General features: G+C 35.3%; 1 protein-coding gene across 1 annotated transcript; it reads left to right on the forward strand.

Annotated features, from left to right (window-relative positions):
* Positions 1-10,435: 10,435 nt before the first annotated feature.
* On the forward strand, positions 10,436-13,920 carry LOC127880059 (uncharacterized). The gene is made up of 4 exons (XM_052427284.1): positions 10,436-10,750; positions 11,393-11,461; positions 11,822-13,470; positions 13,766-13,920. The coding sequence occupies exon 3, from the start codon at positions 12,182-12,184 to the stop codon at positions 13,457-13,459; it is 1,278 nt and encodes a 425-aa protein (XP_052283244.1). The 5' UTR covers positions 10,436-10,750; positions 11,393-11,461; positions 11,822-12,181; the 3' UTR covers positions 13,460-13,470; positions 13,766-13,920.
* The last annotated feature ends 299 nt before the right edge of the window (positions 13,921-14,219 follow it).

Consider the following 14,219-nt stretch of genomic DNA (forward strand, 5'->3'; position numbering starts at 1 on the left):
TTGTATATCAATGTGAATTATTAAAAATATGTGATAAAAATTTCGATAAACTTGATTCACATCTGCATACATACGTATGGTTTATCTATGCAAATAAATAAGTAAATCAAGTTGTATGTTCTTCTGCGTTTTAATAATAGATTATAATCACAATTATCAAACACAAAAGAGAAAATAACAAATGCGTACATTTATTTTCTATTTTCAGACACATATAAATGATTAAATGTATATTTTTAGTTCATATAAATGAATTAATAAGAAACACATTTATAAAAAAAGTATTACATGGCAAGCACGTTTAATAATTATCGAAATAAACGCAACAGCAGTGGGATACACCACACTTCTTTTTTTTCTTTTCTTTTTAATGACAAGAGGCTGTCTGTGGCCACCCGCCATGACCAATTACAAAGCTTTCGTAACGATTTTTCATCGACAATTCAGCAAAACTAAGTATTACCTACATAACATTTACAACACCTCCCTATTTTGAAAGCTTTTGTGGTACGGTGGTAACATGTTAGCTTTCACTTCTAGTGGGTACTGGCTCTAACCCAAGTCGACACACCCATTTTTATGATATGTTTTGTATATCTTATTATAATTATTTTAACAACGATTATGAATATTATGGCTGTGTTGATACTTTCATCTAATAACATCTCCTATAATACGAAAATCGTTGAACAAGTCACTGTAAAACAATAAAAATCATCTGTACAGATTTATTGAAATGCAAATAATAATAACTGTAAGTATTTTATAATTACTGTTTTAAAAATGTAAATATATGGCATCCATATATCATACAAAACTTCTTTGGATACCAAAATTGATTATACAACCGACAACCGACAACCGACAATATCTAGGCAAACAACATATTATATCAGTGGCATATTTCCGATAGAAGTAGTACTCAGATTCTGAAGGTTGGTGGACCAGTTAAAATATAGTCTTCCTGACTACTGACAAAGACTATGTGCACCGGTAAGTTATATATGAATGTCAACGTATGTCCATGTGTACGATGTTCTTTCATCGCCACTCCTTGTCTTGCACTTTCAAGCAGTAGAACACAAGAAAACGATACAAAGATGCAAAGTAGCAGAGACGTGTAAAGTGGTATACGAACAGAAAACGATACAAAGATGCAGAGTAGCAGAGACGTGTAAAGTGGTATACGAACAGAAAACGATACAAAGATGCAAAGTAGCAGAGACGTGTAAAGTGGTATACGAACAGAAAACGATGCAAAGATGCACAGTAGCAGAGACGTGTAAAGAGGTATAAGAACAGGACAAAGAAACGGTTAACCAGATTACAAATATTGCAATGAATGTCATTCTATGTAAATATTTTTTTAATCGACATAATCAATTATGAGTAGTGCATTTCTAACGACATATGAAATGTCGCTGTTTTACATGAATCGAAATGTAAGATTCATTATAAGGCGGAAAGTATTGTTTATTCATTTTTTGCAATAAGTTTACCAATTACCATTTGAACATGGCGAAGGTGCAGTAGATACACTGACACTGACTTAGTCACAATTCAAACTATCAAAATAATTTATAGTTATACGTATTAAACAGCCCCGTCTGTTGTCAAGTCCGCCTGTTCTTACACCTATTGCATATGGTCTCTTTTCCCTTGTATGTTCTTTATTGTTTGCATAATTAATAGTGATCCGAAACGAAGTTTAGAGTTTTTTTGCGTAGTCGAGCTGAATTTGTTTACATGCTCGGGTGATTTATACCAATAACTAACCAACACACGAAACACAATAAGGATGTTATTGTTGACTGGATGATTATGCTATATAAATGTGAAAAAATACCGATGACGTTACAATTACGTTACTCGAACATATACACGTACGTTTGGCGTCAGGTCCTGTGATAAGTATCTTTCATGAGTGCATTTATATCGTTATTGCATTAACATTAAAATTATCTGTAGTTGAACACATGATTAATACAATAAACTGAAGAACAAGAATTCATTAATGATTCTCCAAAAGTACACGAATCTTTTAACAAGTCACTTTAAAATCATACAAATCATCAGTACAGATTTATTGAAATGCAAATAATAACAACTAAAATATTGTAAAATTACTGTTTAAAAAAGGTTAATACATGAAATCAATATCTCATAATAAAAAAAGTATTCGGATACCAAAATTGATTATACAACCGACAATATATAGACAAACAACATACTGTATCAGTGCCATATTTCCGAATGAAACAAAGAAGTTCTACTCAGATGCTCAAGGTGGATGGACCAGTTAAAATAGAGTCTTTAAATCGACATGATCAATTTTGAGTAGTGCATTTCAAATGTAATTTGAAATATCGCTGTTTGACATGAATCGAAATGTAAGATTCATTACCACTGACAATAATTAAGTCAAAATTCAAACGATCACAAACAATGCATAGTAATACGTTTAAATAGTTCCGTCTGTTGTCAAGTCCGTCTATTGGTACATCTAATGCATATTGTATCTTTACCCGTGTTTATTGTTTGCATAATCAGTGTTGCCATACCAAGTGGTCCATGACATTATTTTGACTAGCACGCAGACGAAAGTTGTAAATATTGCCTGCGCTAAGAAAATTATAATCCATGAATGTAATATACATATTTATTTACTCGATTGTTACGACATAAAGCCCACGCTATGGGTAAAGGACAGCACTATTCCCGATTCTATAATTATTTGATACCAGATACCAAGAAGATAACTCTATAGTTCGAGGCAAATTACTAAAGTTTTACGTTACAATGCGCGCCAGCACGACAAACATAGTGTAAATCTTCCAAACTATCAAACTTTGTGTAGTGCAATAATAAATGCGAACGTAAATAATTCCATATAAAATGTGTTACGTCCGAAAAATATATTATAAAACATCATTTAATAACATTTCAAATGTATACCAGCAATGATGCGACAAGCAACGGCATTCAAGGCAAACACGACAAGTCGATATTCTGCTAGAACGGGTTGTACCGGTATTATAAGTGCAGAATTTGTAAGTTCTATGTTAGCAAACTATATACTTCAATTAATAAAAAATTCATTTGTATATATTCACTCTTGGATAGCAAGTTTATAAAGCGGGTTTATGTGATATAATGTCGTAAATGGACTCCGATGCATTTACATGCCAAACCAAACTATTGATAAAACTGTCAGGCACTTATTCTATTCAACTACCAAAACGAATATTTACTAACTCGTTGGTCAATATAATATCGATGGCAAAGGTGAAGATGAACATCACATCAACGCTCGGCCAGGGGAGAGCGCACTCGAGAGATCGAGTGTGAGATATGTGAACACAAGACAGGCACTCGGGCTCATATGCGACAACATATGAAAACAAATAGTGAAGAAAAAACGCATGTCTGCAGAGTGGTCAAGCACTCTGACTGCGAGAACATATGAAAACACATACCGGTAGTAAAAACGCATGCCCGCAGAGCGTGCAAAGCCGCCTACAAACATATCATCTCGCAATGTAGACACTACAGGCACAGAGCTCCAGATAAGGATTTAGTCTAAAGGGTATTTTACCCCCTGAAATCATCGTTAAAGGGTATTTTACTCCTTTGTTTCAGCCATAAAGGGTATTTCGGATTTTTGATGTGTATTTTCCATTTCCATAGAAAACTGACATAGTACATGGCGTGTTTAATCTAGAATTATTATTATTTGTTAATTAATAAATGCAAACAGAATAAATTATAAATGATGATATGAACAGACTTTCTTTAAAATATGCAACTTACATGTGTTGTATCTCTGTCTTGATTGGGTCTTTCTTGCATATAGTATTCATGTAGTACACCACGAACGCCATTTCGCAATGAAACTAAGTTATGGCACTGCTTGTGCAATGAAAAATAAAGTCACACTTTATGTGGTCTATGCAAGGTTAACAATAAACTTCTTCAACAATGAGATCGCTTAAAATTATACAAAAAATCTAGAAGCATCATAAGATTTATGGCATATTGTAATAAACAATTACTTCCTGCAGGAGCCGCTGTTCGATTGAAACGTCCCTTTTTCGAACCTAGAACACAATGGGCCGCCATTTTTATTTCACGGTACTTTTGATTGACTTACTTTGATTCAAAGGTTAACTTTCACTAAACCCTTAACAGGATTATATAGTTAAACCGGTTACGCACTTTAATCTATCAAAATGGCGTACCGAGATTTGTATTGCGTAATGTTACGCACTGTGCCGATTTTTAAGCGTTTTTATTTTTTATTTTTCAATGCGTAAATACGCAGATACGCATCTTATCTGGAGCTCTGATTGTAACAGGCAGAAACACAAAAATAACATGTAAATTTTTTTTGTGTTCGCAACTCACTTGTGCTTATGATGCAGTTGACGGTTTGTTGTTATTATTTTCATGCAGTTTTTATGCTTAACATTTTTGTAACTGTCGTTCGGTAAACAACATCACATGATTACCAGTAAATGTTTTATGTTAACGTCCCCGTCATCTTGATGTGGAAGACATATCGTTGTTTACCTGTCCGTTCGCCCTGACCTAATATACCACGTGCTACATTCTAAAAAACTTGGTAGTTGCATATTTCTTTTACACCTCAAACTCACGTCTTCATTTAACTGATGTAAGGTTAAGGGACCCGGTTGTCAGACCTTTAAACCTTTACCGGGCGATTAAGCTAACAACCGCTATGTTTTGGATGAAGTTATTAACCCGTTTATGCCTAGCGTCTAGAAAAAGGCCTTGGCAAACAGCGTAGACCCAGATGAGACGCCGCATCAGGGTCTGCGCTGTTTGTTTAAAGGAATGTCTATCAGAAATATTCTAAATAAAGAAATAAATATACTAGACATCCATAATTTTGAAAATAAATTGATCCTATTTAGAAGAATGGGAGGGTCCACTCGGCATAAATGGGTAAACATACAAACACGTTAAAATACACTAATGTAAATTGTGTATTTTAGTTTTGTTTATGAAATTGGTGTATATTATTTAATTCACATTTAAAGTAAACAGGATGCTAGTCTAAGGTTTTAAGGATTTAAATTGTTAAGGTTTCCGGGCCAAGTATGCTCGACTGAATTATGTGCCGTACGTGTTAAATGCGCGCTTCCTGTTTTGTATAAACATGACTTTCACCTGTTTGTGATTTATTTGTGATTTGCTCGTGCATTTAGAGTTGTCTTGATAGCTTTGCCATTAAACCTCAGTCATAATTAACAGTTGGTGCGTATCTGTTCATACCACGATTTAAAAAAAAAATGATTTACTTGTTCTGTTTTTTATTTAATTTCATTTTATGTTAACGCTATTGTTACATTATAGCAATTGTGACTTTGATTGTGATCAACATATTATGATTTAAGGATGCTATTCAATATTGTTTCATAAAAAAATAAATTCCAAAATTAAATAATAAAACGTAAACTGCGTAGTGTTAATTTCTGACACAAAATGAACGGAAACAAAACACGTCGGTTCAAAATGTATGCAAAATCCGTGTAATTGATCATCACAAAGAGGGGAGGGGGCGGGCAATTCTTCGATGTTCGTTAACTGCATGGGGCAAATCTCACGAAAAGAGCATAGGAAAATAAGCATTTGTGTTTTATTAAAGTTTACTTTCATCTTAAATTTTCCAATTATCTCTGTCACACGAAATGCTAATTACCGATATATATCAAAGCGCTGAAGGCACTGAAGTAGTTCGCTATTGCATAATTTAAGACGCAAATATTTTTTCAAAATGTATCGCAAGTTTGAAATCAACACAAGCCATTCAAATGTATAAAGAGTGTGTCTAAACGCACAGGTCGAGATGTGTGTGTGTGCAAATTTCATCATCCTATTTATTTTATTGAAATAACTTAGAGAAAATGACAACAACATGATCCTTTTTTGACGTTCATAAAGCATAGTAAGTATGATGAACTGAATAGAAAGACAATTTGCAACCACCATCACATTAAATGAATATTGTTTGAATGTCGAATACCTATCTTACTAAGAATATAATTTCATTATGGAAATTTCCTGTAAAAAATTTTGATTTTTGACACCATATACACATTCAAAATATACAATAAGATGATTGATGAAAATAAATAAAAAATAAATCAAATGCACAGGTTGGGCTTAAGATACGCAGGCCGAAACTCATAAGACCCATTTTCGCATGACGCGGCTATGAAATTGTGATTTAAATGTGTCGAAAAAGTCTAGCGATTATATAGCATTTTTGTTGTTGTCTATAGTATACCTGTAGTAATTGGTGAACTCATGTCCAACGTTTTATTAATTGAGAACAGTGAATGTAGACAAACATAACCTTCTACTAATGTATTGTTAGCACCTGTGAATACAAAAGATCGCCGCTATATGTTGAGAGCAAAAAAATGTTTACCAGGCATATCAAATTTGACCCCGATGAAGCAGCATGCACTATGAACGAAGTTACACAACACCCCACTATACTTGTTTAGCAGCATCTATTAATAGCCTCAGACGGCAGATGCGGCGGTTATCGTTATTAGCGTAGTTAAGAGCAGACCGATTTTCAACGCGCAGATTAACCTTAGTTGTCCGCAAGCGAACAACTAAAAATGAAGTTTTATCTATTGCCATTGGTAGTTAAAATATTATTCAGTTTTGAACATTTAATGAATTGTTAAACACCTTGTGACTCAATGACGGGCATAGCTTAAATGAATTATTTTTAAGCAGTTGTGATCGGATATAAAAAGGCGACAAGAAACACCTAACTTTCACATTTATAAGACTGTGGTAAATATTCATCACTTTTTATTAAATACTGGAAATAGTTTTAAATACACATTAATAATTATATAATTAAAATAAAGTTTTATCTTAAGTCTGTTCGTAGGTAACAGCTTTCTCTCGTTTCTTCTCGCACTATCCAACTCCTAATGTTCCCCTGGCAACAGCATTTTGACTGGGGTCCATTTTGGCGTCTTTTGACTTCGGCTTCACACCGAGTCTTCGCGGGTTGTCAAACTTGTGGTCTCTTATATTGAAATAAATAAAAATAAATACATTAATACAGTTTAAATAGCATGTGTTTATAAATTATACTTAAAATAAACCGTATGCACATATTACATTTATTTCCATATTTGCAGTATGTGCACGACTTAACAAGCTTTACGGATAGACAAAATTACCGAATGGCGGAAGAACTGCTGGTGTGATGTTCATCTTCACCTTTTTCCATCGACCTTATACTGACAAACGCGTGTGTAAACATTTGTTTTCGAGGTTATTATAAAAAAATGCCTGAGAGTTTTAACAATACTTTGATTTGGAAACTTAATGCATTGGATGTCCATCTTCGGCATAATATGACATAAACCCGATGTATAAACCTGTTATCCGCGAGTGACGATATACAAATGAAATTAGTTGAAGTCTATAGTTTGACAACATAGAAGTTACCAATTCTACACTAACTTTAAGTCTTTCTAGCAGAATATCGACTTGCCGTGCTTGCCTTGAATTGCGTTGCTTGTCGTGTTAGCCAATTATTGGTGGTCATTTGAAATACAATTAGATGGTGTTTTATGATATTTTTTCGGATAAAGACCTTTTATAAAGAATAATTTACATTCGCACTGCAAAAAGGAATATTAAACGGATATTTTGGAAGATTTAAAATGTGCCCGACGTGCATGCGTGCATTGTAACGGACTTTGTCTCGAATGATAGACTTAATGGAGCCTTTTTACAGATTTTGGCATGTATTGAAGTTTGTCATTAAATGCTTTATATGGATAAATGTTAACATTGGATCTAAAAAGCTCCAGTAAAAAAAAATGAATTCAATTTAAAAAAGAGAAAGAGTAATCCACAACTGAGCTCGAACCACTGACCCCTGAAGTTCTGATGTAAAAATTCTACCGCTAAGACCACTCGGCCATCCGTGCTCATACAATGACGTATGTATTTTATACTTAATATAAGCACTCCTCGTAGTATTACAAAATATAACGACAACAACAGAACTCTCTAAATTTTCAATCGTTTCGCGTTGCAACGCTTTAAAAAAAAAATTTTTTAATCGTAAAAAAAGATGCATATAACGGATATTTTAGAGCATGCCAAATGTTCAGTATTACTGTTTTCTCACAAATACCATAACTAAAACGAAAATTTGCTAATCGGAAACAAGTTTTTATATTTTTGTCAATTTACCAAAACGTGAAAAGACCACTTTAACTACTCATTTACGATCAAATATTTATATAACCGGGAATAGTACTCATCTTTACCAATAGAGCCGGCTTTATTTCGTCAAAATCGAGTTAATAATAAGATACTTTCATGGATTTTAATTTTCTTAGCGTAGGCAATATTTACAATTTTTATCTTTGCGTGCTAGCCAAAATGACGTCCACGGACCTCATGGTATGACCGCACTAATAATTAATTAGTGATTCGAAACGCAGTTTAGAGGTTTTGTGGGTAGTCGAGCTAAATTTGCTCATTTTTTATATGATCTGATGCTTGACATGATCGCGGGATTTACAACAATCGCTAACCACCAAACTAAAACAAATGAAGGATGAATTTGTTGATTAGGTAATTATGCTTTATAATTGCGAACGCATACCGCTGACGATACAATTACGTTACTCATAGATGTGCACGTATGTTTGGCGTCAGATACTGTGACAATTAATTTGTTTTGAGTGCTTTTATATCGCAATTTCATTAACATTAAAATTAACTGAAGTCGAACATTTGGTTCATAAAATACACTGAACAAATACGATATGCTAAACCGTAATGCGTCTATAATCGGTTTATTTATAGATATTGTATTCGTGTGGATACATATATTAATTGAGATGAATTATATTTTGAAGTAATAATGATTATAAAGACTGAGCTATACAACGTATTGGTTACGGTCGATTAATGGTGTGAATTTATCATTTGTAAATTCTTTCAGCAACATTAAACACAATATAACTTAATGCTTGGTGATGGTAAGAAATCGACAACATGTCAAGATGCGAATAAATAAATTCAAGTTATGACCGATTTCTTGTTAAATAATCTAAGTAAAGAAACAAAGCATTTCCCGAGATTTATGGAGATTAATTCTTTTTTTTAAATTGAAAGTAGTTAAACAATACAGAACAAAACCTCAAAAACGACATCAAACGTATCAAATGATTTAAGATGTGGTCACCGCCTTCGTACGGTAAGTGCAAAACCTGGTCGTATAGACTGGTTGAAAGGCATGCCGAACTTTACACTAAGCCAACACTTGATCTCACAATACGCACATGTAAATACGAATGAATCACATAGCATTAACATGCAAATCACAAAACAATTCAGCAACATGTTAACATACACTGAACGACAAGGGTTCGAATGAATGGGTCCGTTTCCATGCAAATATGAGACGATAAGGAGAATATATCTATTCGCTTTTCAAATCATAAATTCTTTCCAGTGCATAACATATAATCAGTTTCAATATGTGTCTTATACGCCTTTAATTCGTATATTCAGAACATCGCCTAATTATCTTGCAGCTTTAGACTTCGGACAAAATTACGTCGAACTTAAGTTTAAGTGGTCTAGTCGATGGGTTTCCACTAAATATTGACTCGTATTCTAAAGACATACATTTTCGCTCTTTTTCATGCCAATATTTATAAAGAATGACACTACAGGTTCATAAAACCGTTAAATATATAGTAATATGAGCCGTGCTTTGTGAAAATGGGGTTTAATGAGTGTGCGTAAAGTGTCGTCCCAGATTAGCCTGTGCAGTCCTTTATGATATTTTTCGTTTAAAAAAAGTCTCTTATTAGCAAAAATAAGGTTTTTGCGGAAAGTGTCGTTCCTGATTAGCCTATGCTGACACTTTCCGCCTAAACAAGATTTTCGGTAAGAATGGACTTCCTTTAAACGAAAAATACCATAAAAGTGGAAAGTGTCGTCCCTGATTAGCTTGTGCGGACTGCACAGGCTAATCTGGGACGACACTTTACGCACATGCATTATGCAGAGTTATCTCAGAACACGACTCATATTATCACATGTTACGGGTACATTAGTTGCGGTTCAAACACATTTTATGATTTTCTCCCACGTAAATCAGTGAAGTCTCCCTTATAACTGATACATTTAGAAAACAAGAGCCTCCACCTGCCGGAAGACCATCAAAATAGCGCAAACGCTTGACTAAATACTGTTTAGTACACCGTGATTTCTATTGTTTTTTTTTGGCCGAAAAGTGGCAGACCACTGTCGGTAAATTGAGACAAACGTGAACGTCACGTAACGCGGAGTGACGTTAGCGACGGGCATCTATCAAACATCGGGAAACTTCGATACGGTTTGTGATTCGTTGCGACGTTGTTACATGAGTTTCTATGACTGTAAACTAATAAGTTTAACGACTGTTTTGACAATCGTTGATGTCATTCGACCGCATGATATGTTAATCCAGATCGGTGAAGCTTGACACAGGCCGTGTATAAATATTCCGACGGACAGAGTTGTAAAGCAGAGCAAGGTGACCAACGGAGAGAAATAGGGAACAGTAGATCTAGAAAATACACAAACACAACAAACATTAAATAATAGAGAATAGACAACATTATTGCAGAGCAGAAACAAAGAGTGAACAGTGAAAGCATATCTACTGTGTCCTGAGAAAACAGTAAGTTTTATAATATAGTTTTGAATGCACATATTAAATGCTTTTTGTAATTTAAAAGTCAAAGATGATAAGGCATTTTATATCTTAATAGTTGTGTTATATAGCTTGGTTTGTTTAAAAAACACACATATTTTATTTTTCATATAAATGTAAAAACAATGTTTTTTTATAAATGTTATTAATTGTAGACAGTTTTTTCTTAAGTGTTTTAAGTAACATGTTACCTTTTTTAAAACATCGACGTTATTTTCTTGAGTTGTGTTTTGTTATGATTCCAAAGATATATGTTTTGTTAAACAAAGCCTTAGAATATTACTGGCAAAAATAAGAAATCTTAGACATGCTTTATTTATATTACGTTTTAGAATATTCATAATTTAAAATAATTTTTAATGTCTATGATAGATGTTGCTTTGTATTACAATATAACAGTGTTAATACGTCAATGTATGAGTTTTACACGCTATGGAATACATGTACAATTATTAAGCGAGACCGCAAGGGAATGCATAAACAATCATAAAGCGAGACCATAATGGAATACATGTACACTCATTTAGCAAAACCTTCAAACCAGTAAATTCTAATAACATTTGGCATTTTTATTTGTTTCTATTTTTTGTTGTATGTTTGTGATTTCAGGATACAAAATGAAGATGTACCTAAGAACAATACTGTGTTTCGTTTTCGTGGCATACAGCCATTCACAAGGTAAATATTATTGGTTACTTTTGATAAAACTATTTGCTAAACGCACCAAAGGTATACATGTAGAATTATATTGATCAGAATATTCTGAAACTAAATTTCCGAAGACGAGAACGGACCAGTATATAGAACAAAAACATCAAAAATAAACTGACATTACATCTGTTTTCTTCAACACACGGCATTTTAGATAAAGCAAAATTATGGTTTGTGTTGTGCTTTTATATAATATTGCATAGTATTTGCAAAGACCCCCAGTAAAGGGATTTGAAACACATAATGAGAAAGTATTATACTTGTAGTAAATTATATTTTACTTTATTCAATGAAATACTTAATATGGTATTTAAATTTGTGTGGCAGGTTATGGAGGAAGAGCTAGGATTGTAAATAAGCCCTTCATAGGTAACCAAATTCAGCACGACATCGGAAAAGCACAAGTAGTTGGAAGTGAACTCAGACATGACACGGCAAAGGCTGTCGCTGTAGGACAACAATTGCAGCACGATGTTGCCAAAGCAACCATTGGCGGTGGGTTGCAGCCTGAGTTCGGCCTCGGAGGCCATATTGGAATAGGATCGCCAATACATTACCAACCCAATACAGCATGACATCGGCAAAGCACAAGTAGTCGGTGGCCAACTTAGACACGACACGGCAAAGGCGGCTACTGTAGGTCAACAACTGGAACACGATGTCGCCAAGGCGACCATTGGCGGTGGTATGCAGCCCGGTTTTGGTCCCGTAGGCCTCATGGGTATCGCACACGGAGGTATGATACCAGATGATATTTCTAGCGTGATTGGAAGTACCATCTTTGGCAGACCGCTCACCGCCGGTGAAATGATTGGTAACGTCCTACTTCCCAGACACGGCGGTACTCTGAACCCTGACGGCATTGCCAATGGATTCGGATCAGTCATGCCTAACGGACCACATAATCTCAACGACGGCTGGACAGATCCTCTCCGCGGCATGCCATTCCCATCTGACTTCAACGGCCAGGAACTCGTGTTTGACCCCAACATGAACAGATACGTCATTGCTCCCGGATCGGTTGGACACCAGGTTGCAAAAGCAACAGAGCATAGCATCGTAAAGGAGGCAAACCATATAGGATTGAAAACCATTGGTACTAACCCAGTCATTGGTGGCATGGGACATGGTAACCCAATCCAACACAATATCGCAAAGTCAATGGATGATGATGACAATCATAGGATTGTAAAGGTGTCTTTAGGAGGCGGTAAATCAGTACAACACAATATTGCCAAGGCCAAGATGGGGGGAGTTAATCCAATTCAGCATGATATGGCCAAGGCTGGAGCTATTGCCGCTGGAAAGCCCATCTTCAATGGTGATTTTGTAAACCGCGGACCTTTTGGGGGAGTATCTGCTGGAACCGTCGGTGTGGATCACCCAAGTGTTATTGCCCACAACATTGGTAAAGCAACCCTCGGAGCCGATGCTGTTCAAGGTCACAACCTTGCGAAGGCAGCTCAAGTGCCAGTAGGAACCGGATTCATCAACCCCAACGGACATGTTGCAAGAACGATTGAGGGCGAAGTGATGCACGACGTTGCCAAGTCATCAGGTTTCGGAGGTCAAATGGTCAGCGGACGTATGATGGGAGTTCATCAACCAGGCATGATTGGTGTCAGTCCCTTCGGCGGCATGCAAAGACCAGGAGTGCCGATGGGTGTTAATGTTGTACACGACGTCAACAAAGTTGGAGCTTCCGGAGTAGCAACTATTGGGCACGACCCTCTTGCTTCCTCGCTCGGACATGGTTTGGCAAAGGGATCTATTGGCGATGCTGCAAGCATCATTGACATGAACACCGGTGGCGCCGTCTCCATGGGCAACCCGTTCGCTAACGCCGCTGCTGCCAACCTTGCCAGGGAGTCCCTCCACGTCGCACAAAAGACCATTGGTTTGACTTCTGGTGGCAACCCCGTGAAGCCCCCATCAGGATACGCCGGACGCCCACGTGTTTTTTAAACCATGGAAATGTAAGTATTAACAGGTTTCTATCGTTTATTATTATTATGCAACATATACTCTTAAGTAAATATGAACGTGGAAAGAGGCATCCGTCACAAACTACAACGACATTATATTTATAAAAAATCTAATACACTAAGCGTATAATAATATTCAATCATTGCGGGAAGATACAGAGTATGCATTTGTATACTACGTTATGAATATTATTATATATCTAGTTAAAGTGTGGTTCAGTTAATGTGTATTTGCAGTTCACTTTCTTATGTTAAGATTGACAAGCTTCGTGTTATTATATTTCAGACCAAGCTTCTACTACGTGCAATATCAAGACACAAGTTAACATCTCAACTCGGAATCGACTGAGAGACATTGACAACCTTGTGATATTATGCAAACATTTTGACAACATATTCATGTTCATAAAAACAAATAAAAAAAATAGCAAAAATTGAAAATGTGGTTTGTTAAATATTGTAAATGTTGGTGAGTGTGTATTCTGTGTAAGATGTAGTAACTTTGTAAGACGAGTGTCGTAAATAGAAGACGGTATGACTATACAATTGACATAAATAACAACAAAGGATGTTTCTCTTATTTGCATAATTGCGCTCGCATGCGGATGACGTCTCAATAATTAAATATATAATAATATTTGTATCCACCGATTACCGTTCTGTTTTAAAACTGACGTCTTTACTATCATATCATTTTTCGAGGCATTAGGTGTTATGATCTTATACGAGATACATGATTT

This window comes from Dreissena polymorpha, chromosome 4 (genome assembly GCF_020536995.1).
Source record: "Dreissena polymorpha isolate Duluth1 chromosome 4, UMN_Dpol_1.0, whole genome shotgun sequence".
Lineage (NCBI taxonomy): Eukaryota > Metazoa > Mollusca > Bivalvia > Myida > Dreissenidae > Dreissena > Dreissena polymorpha.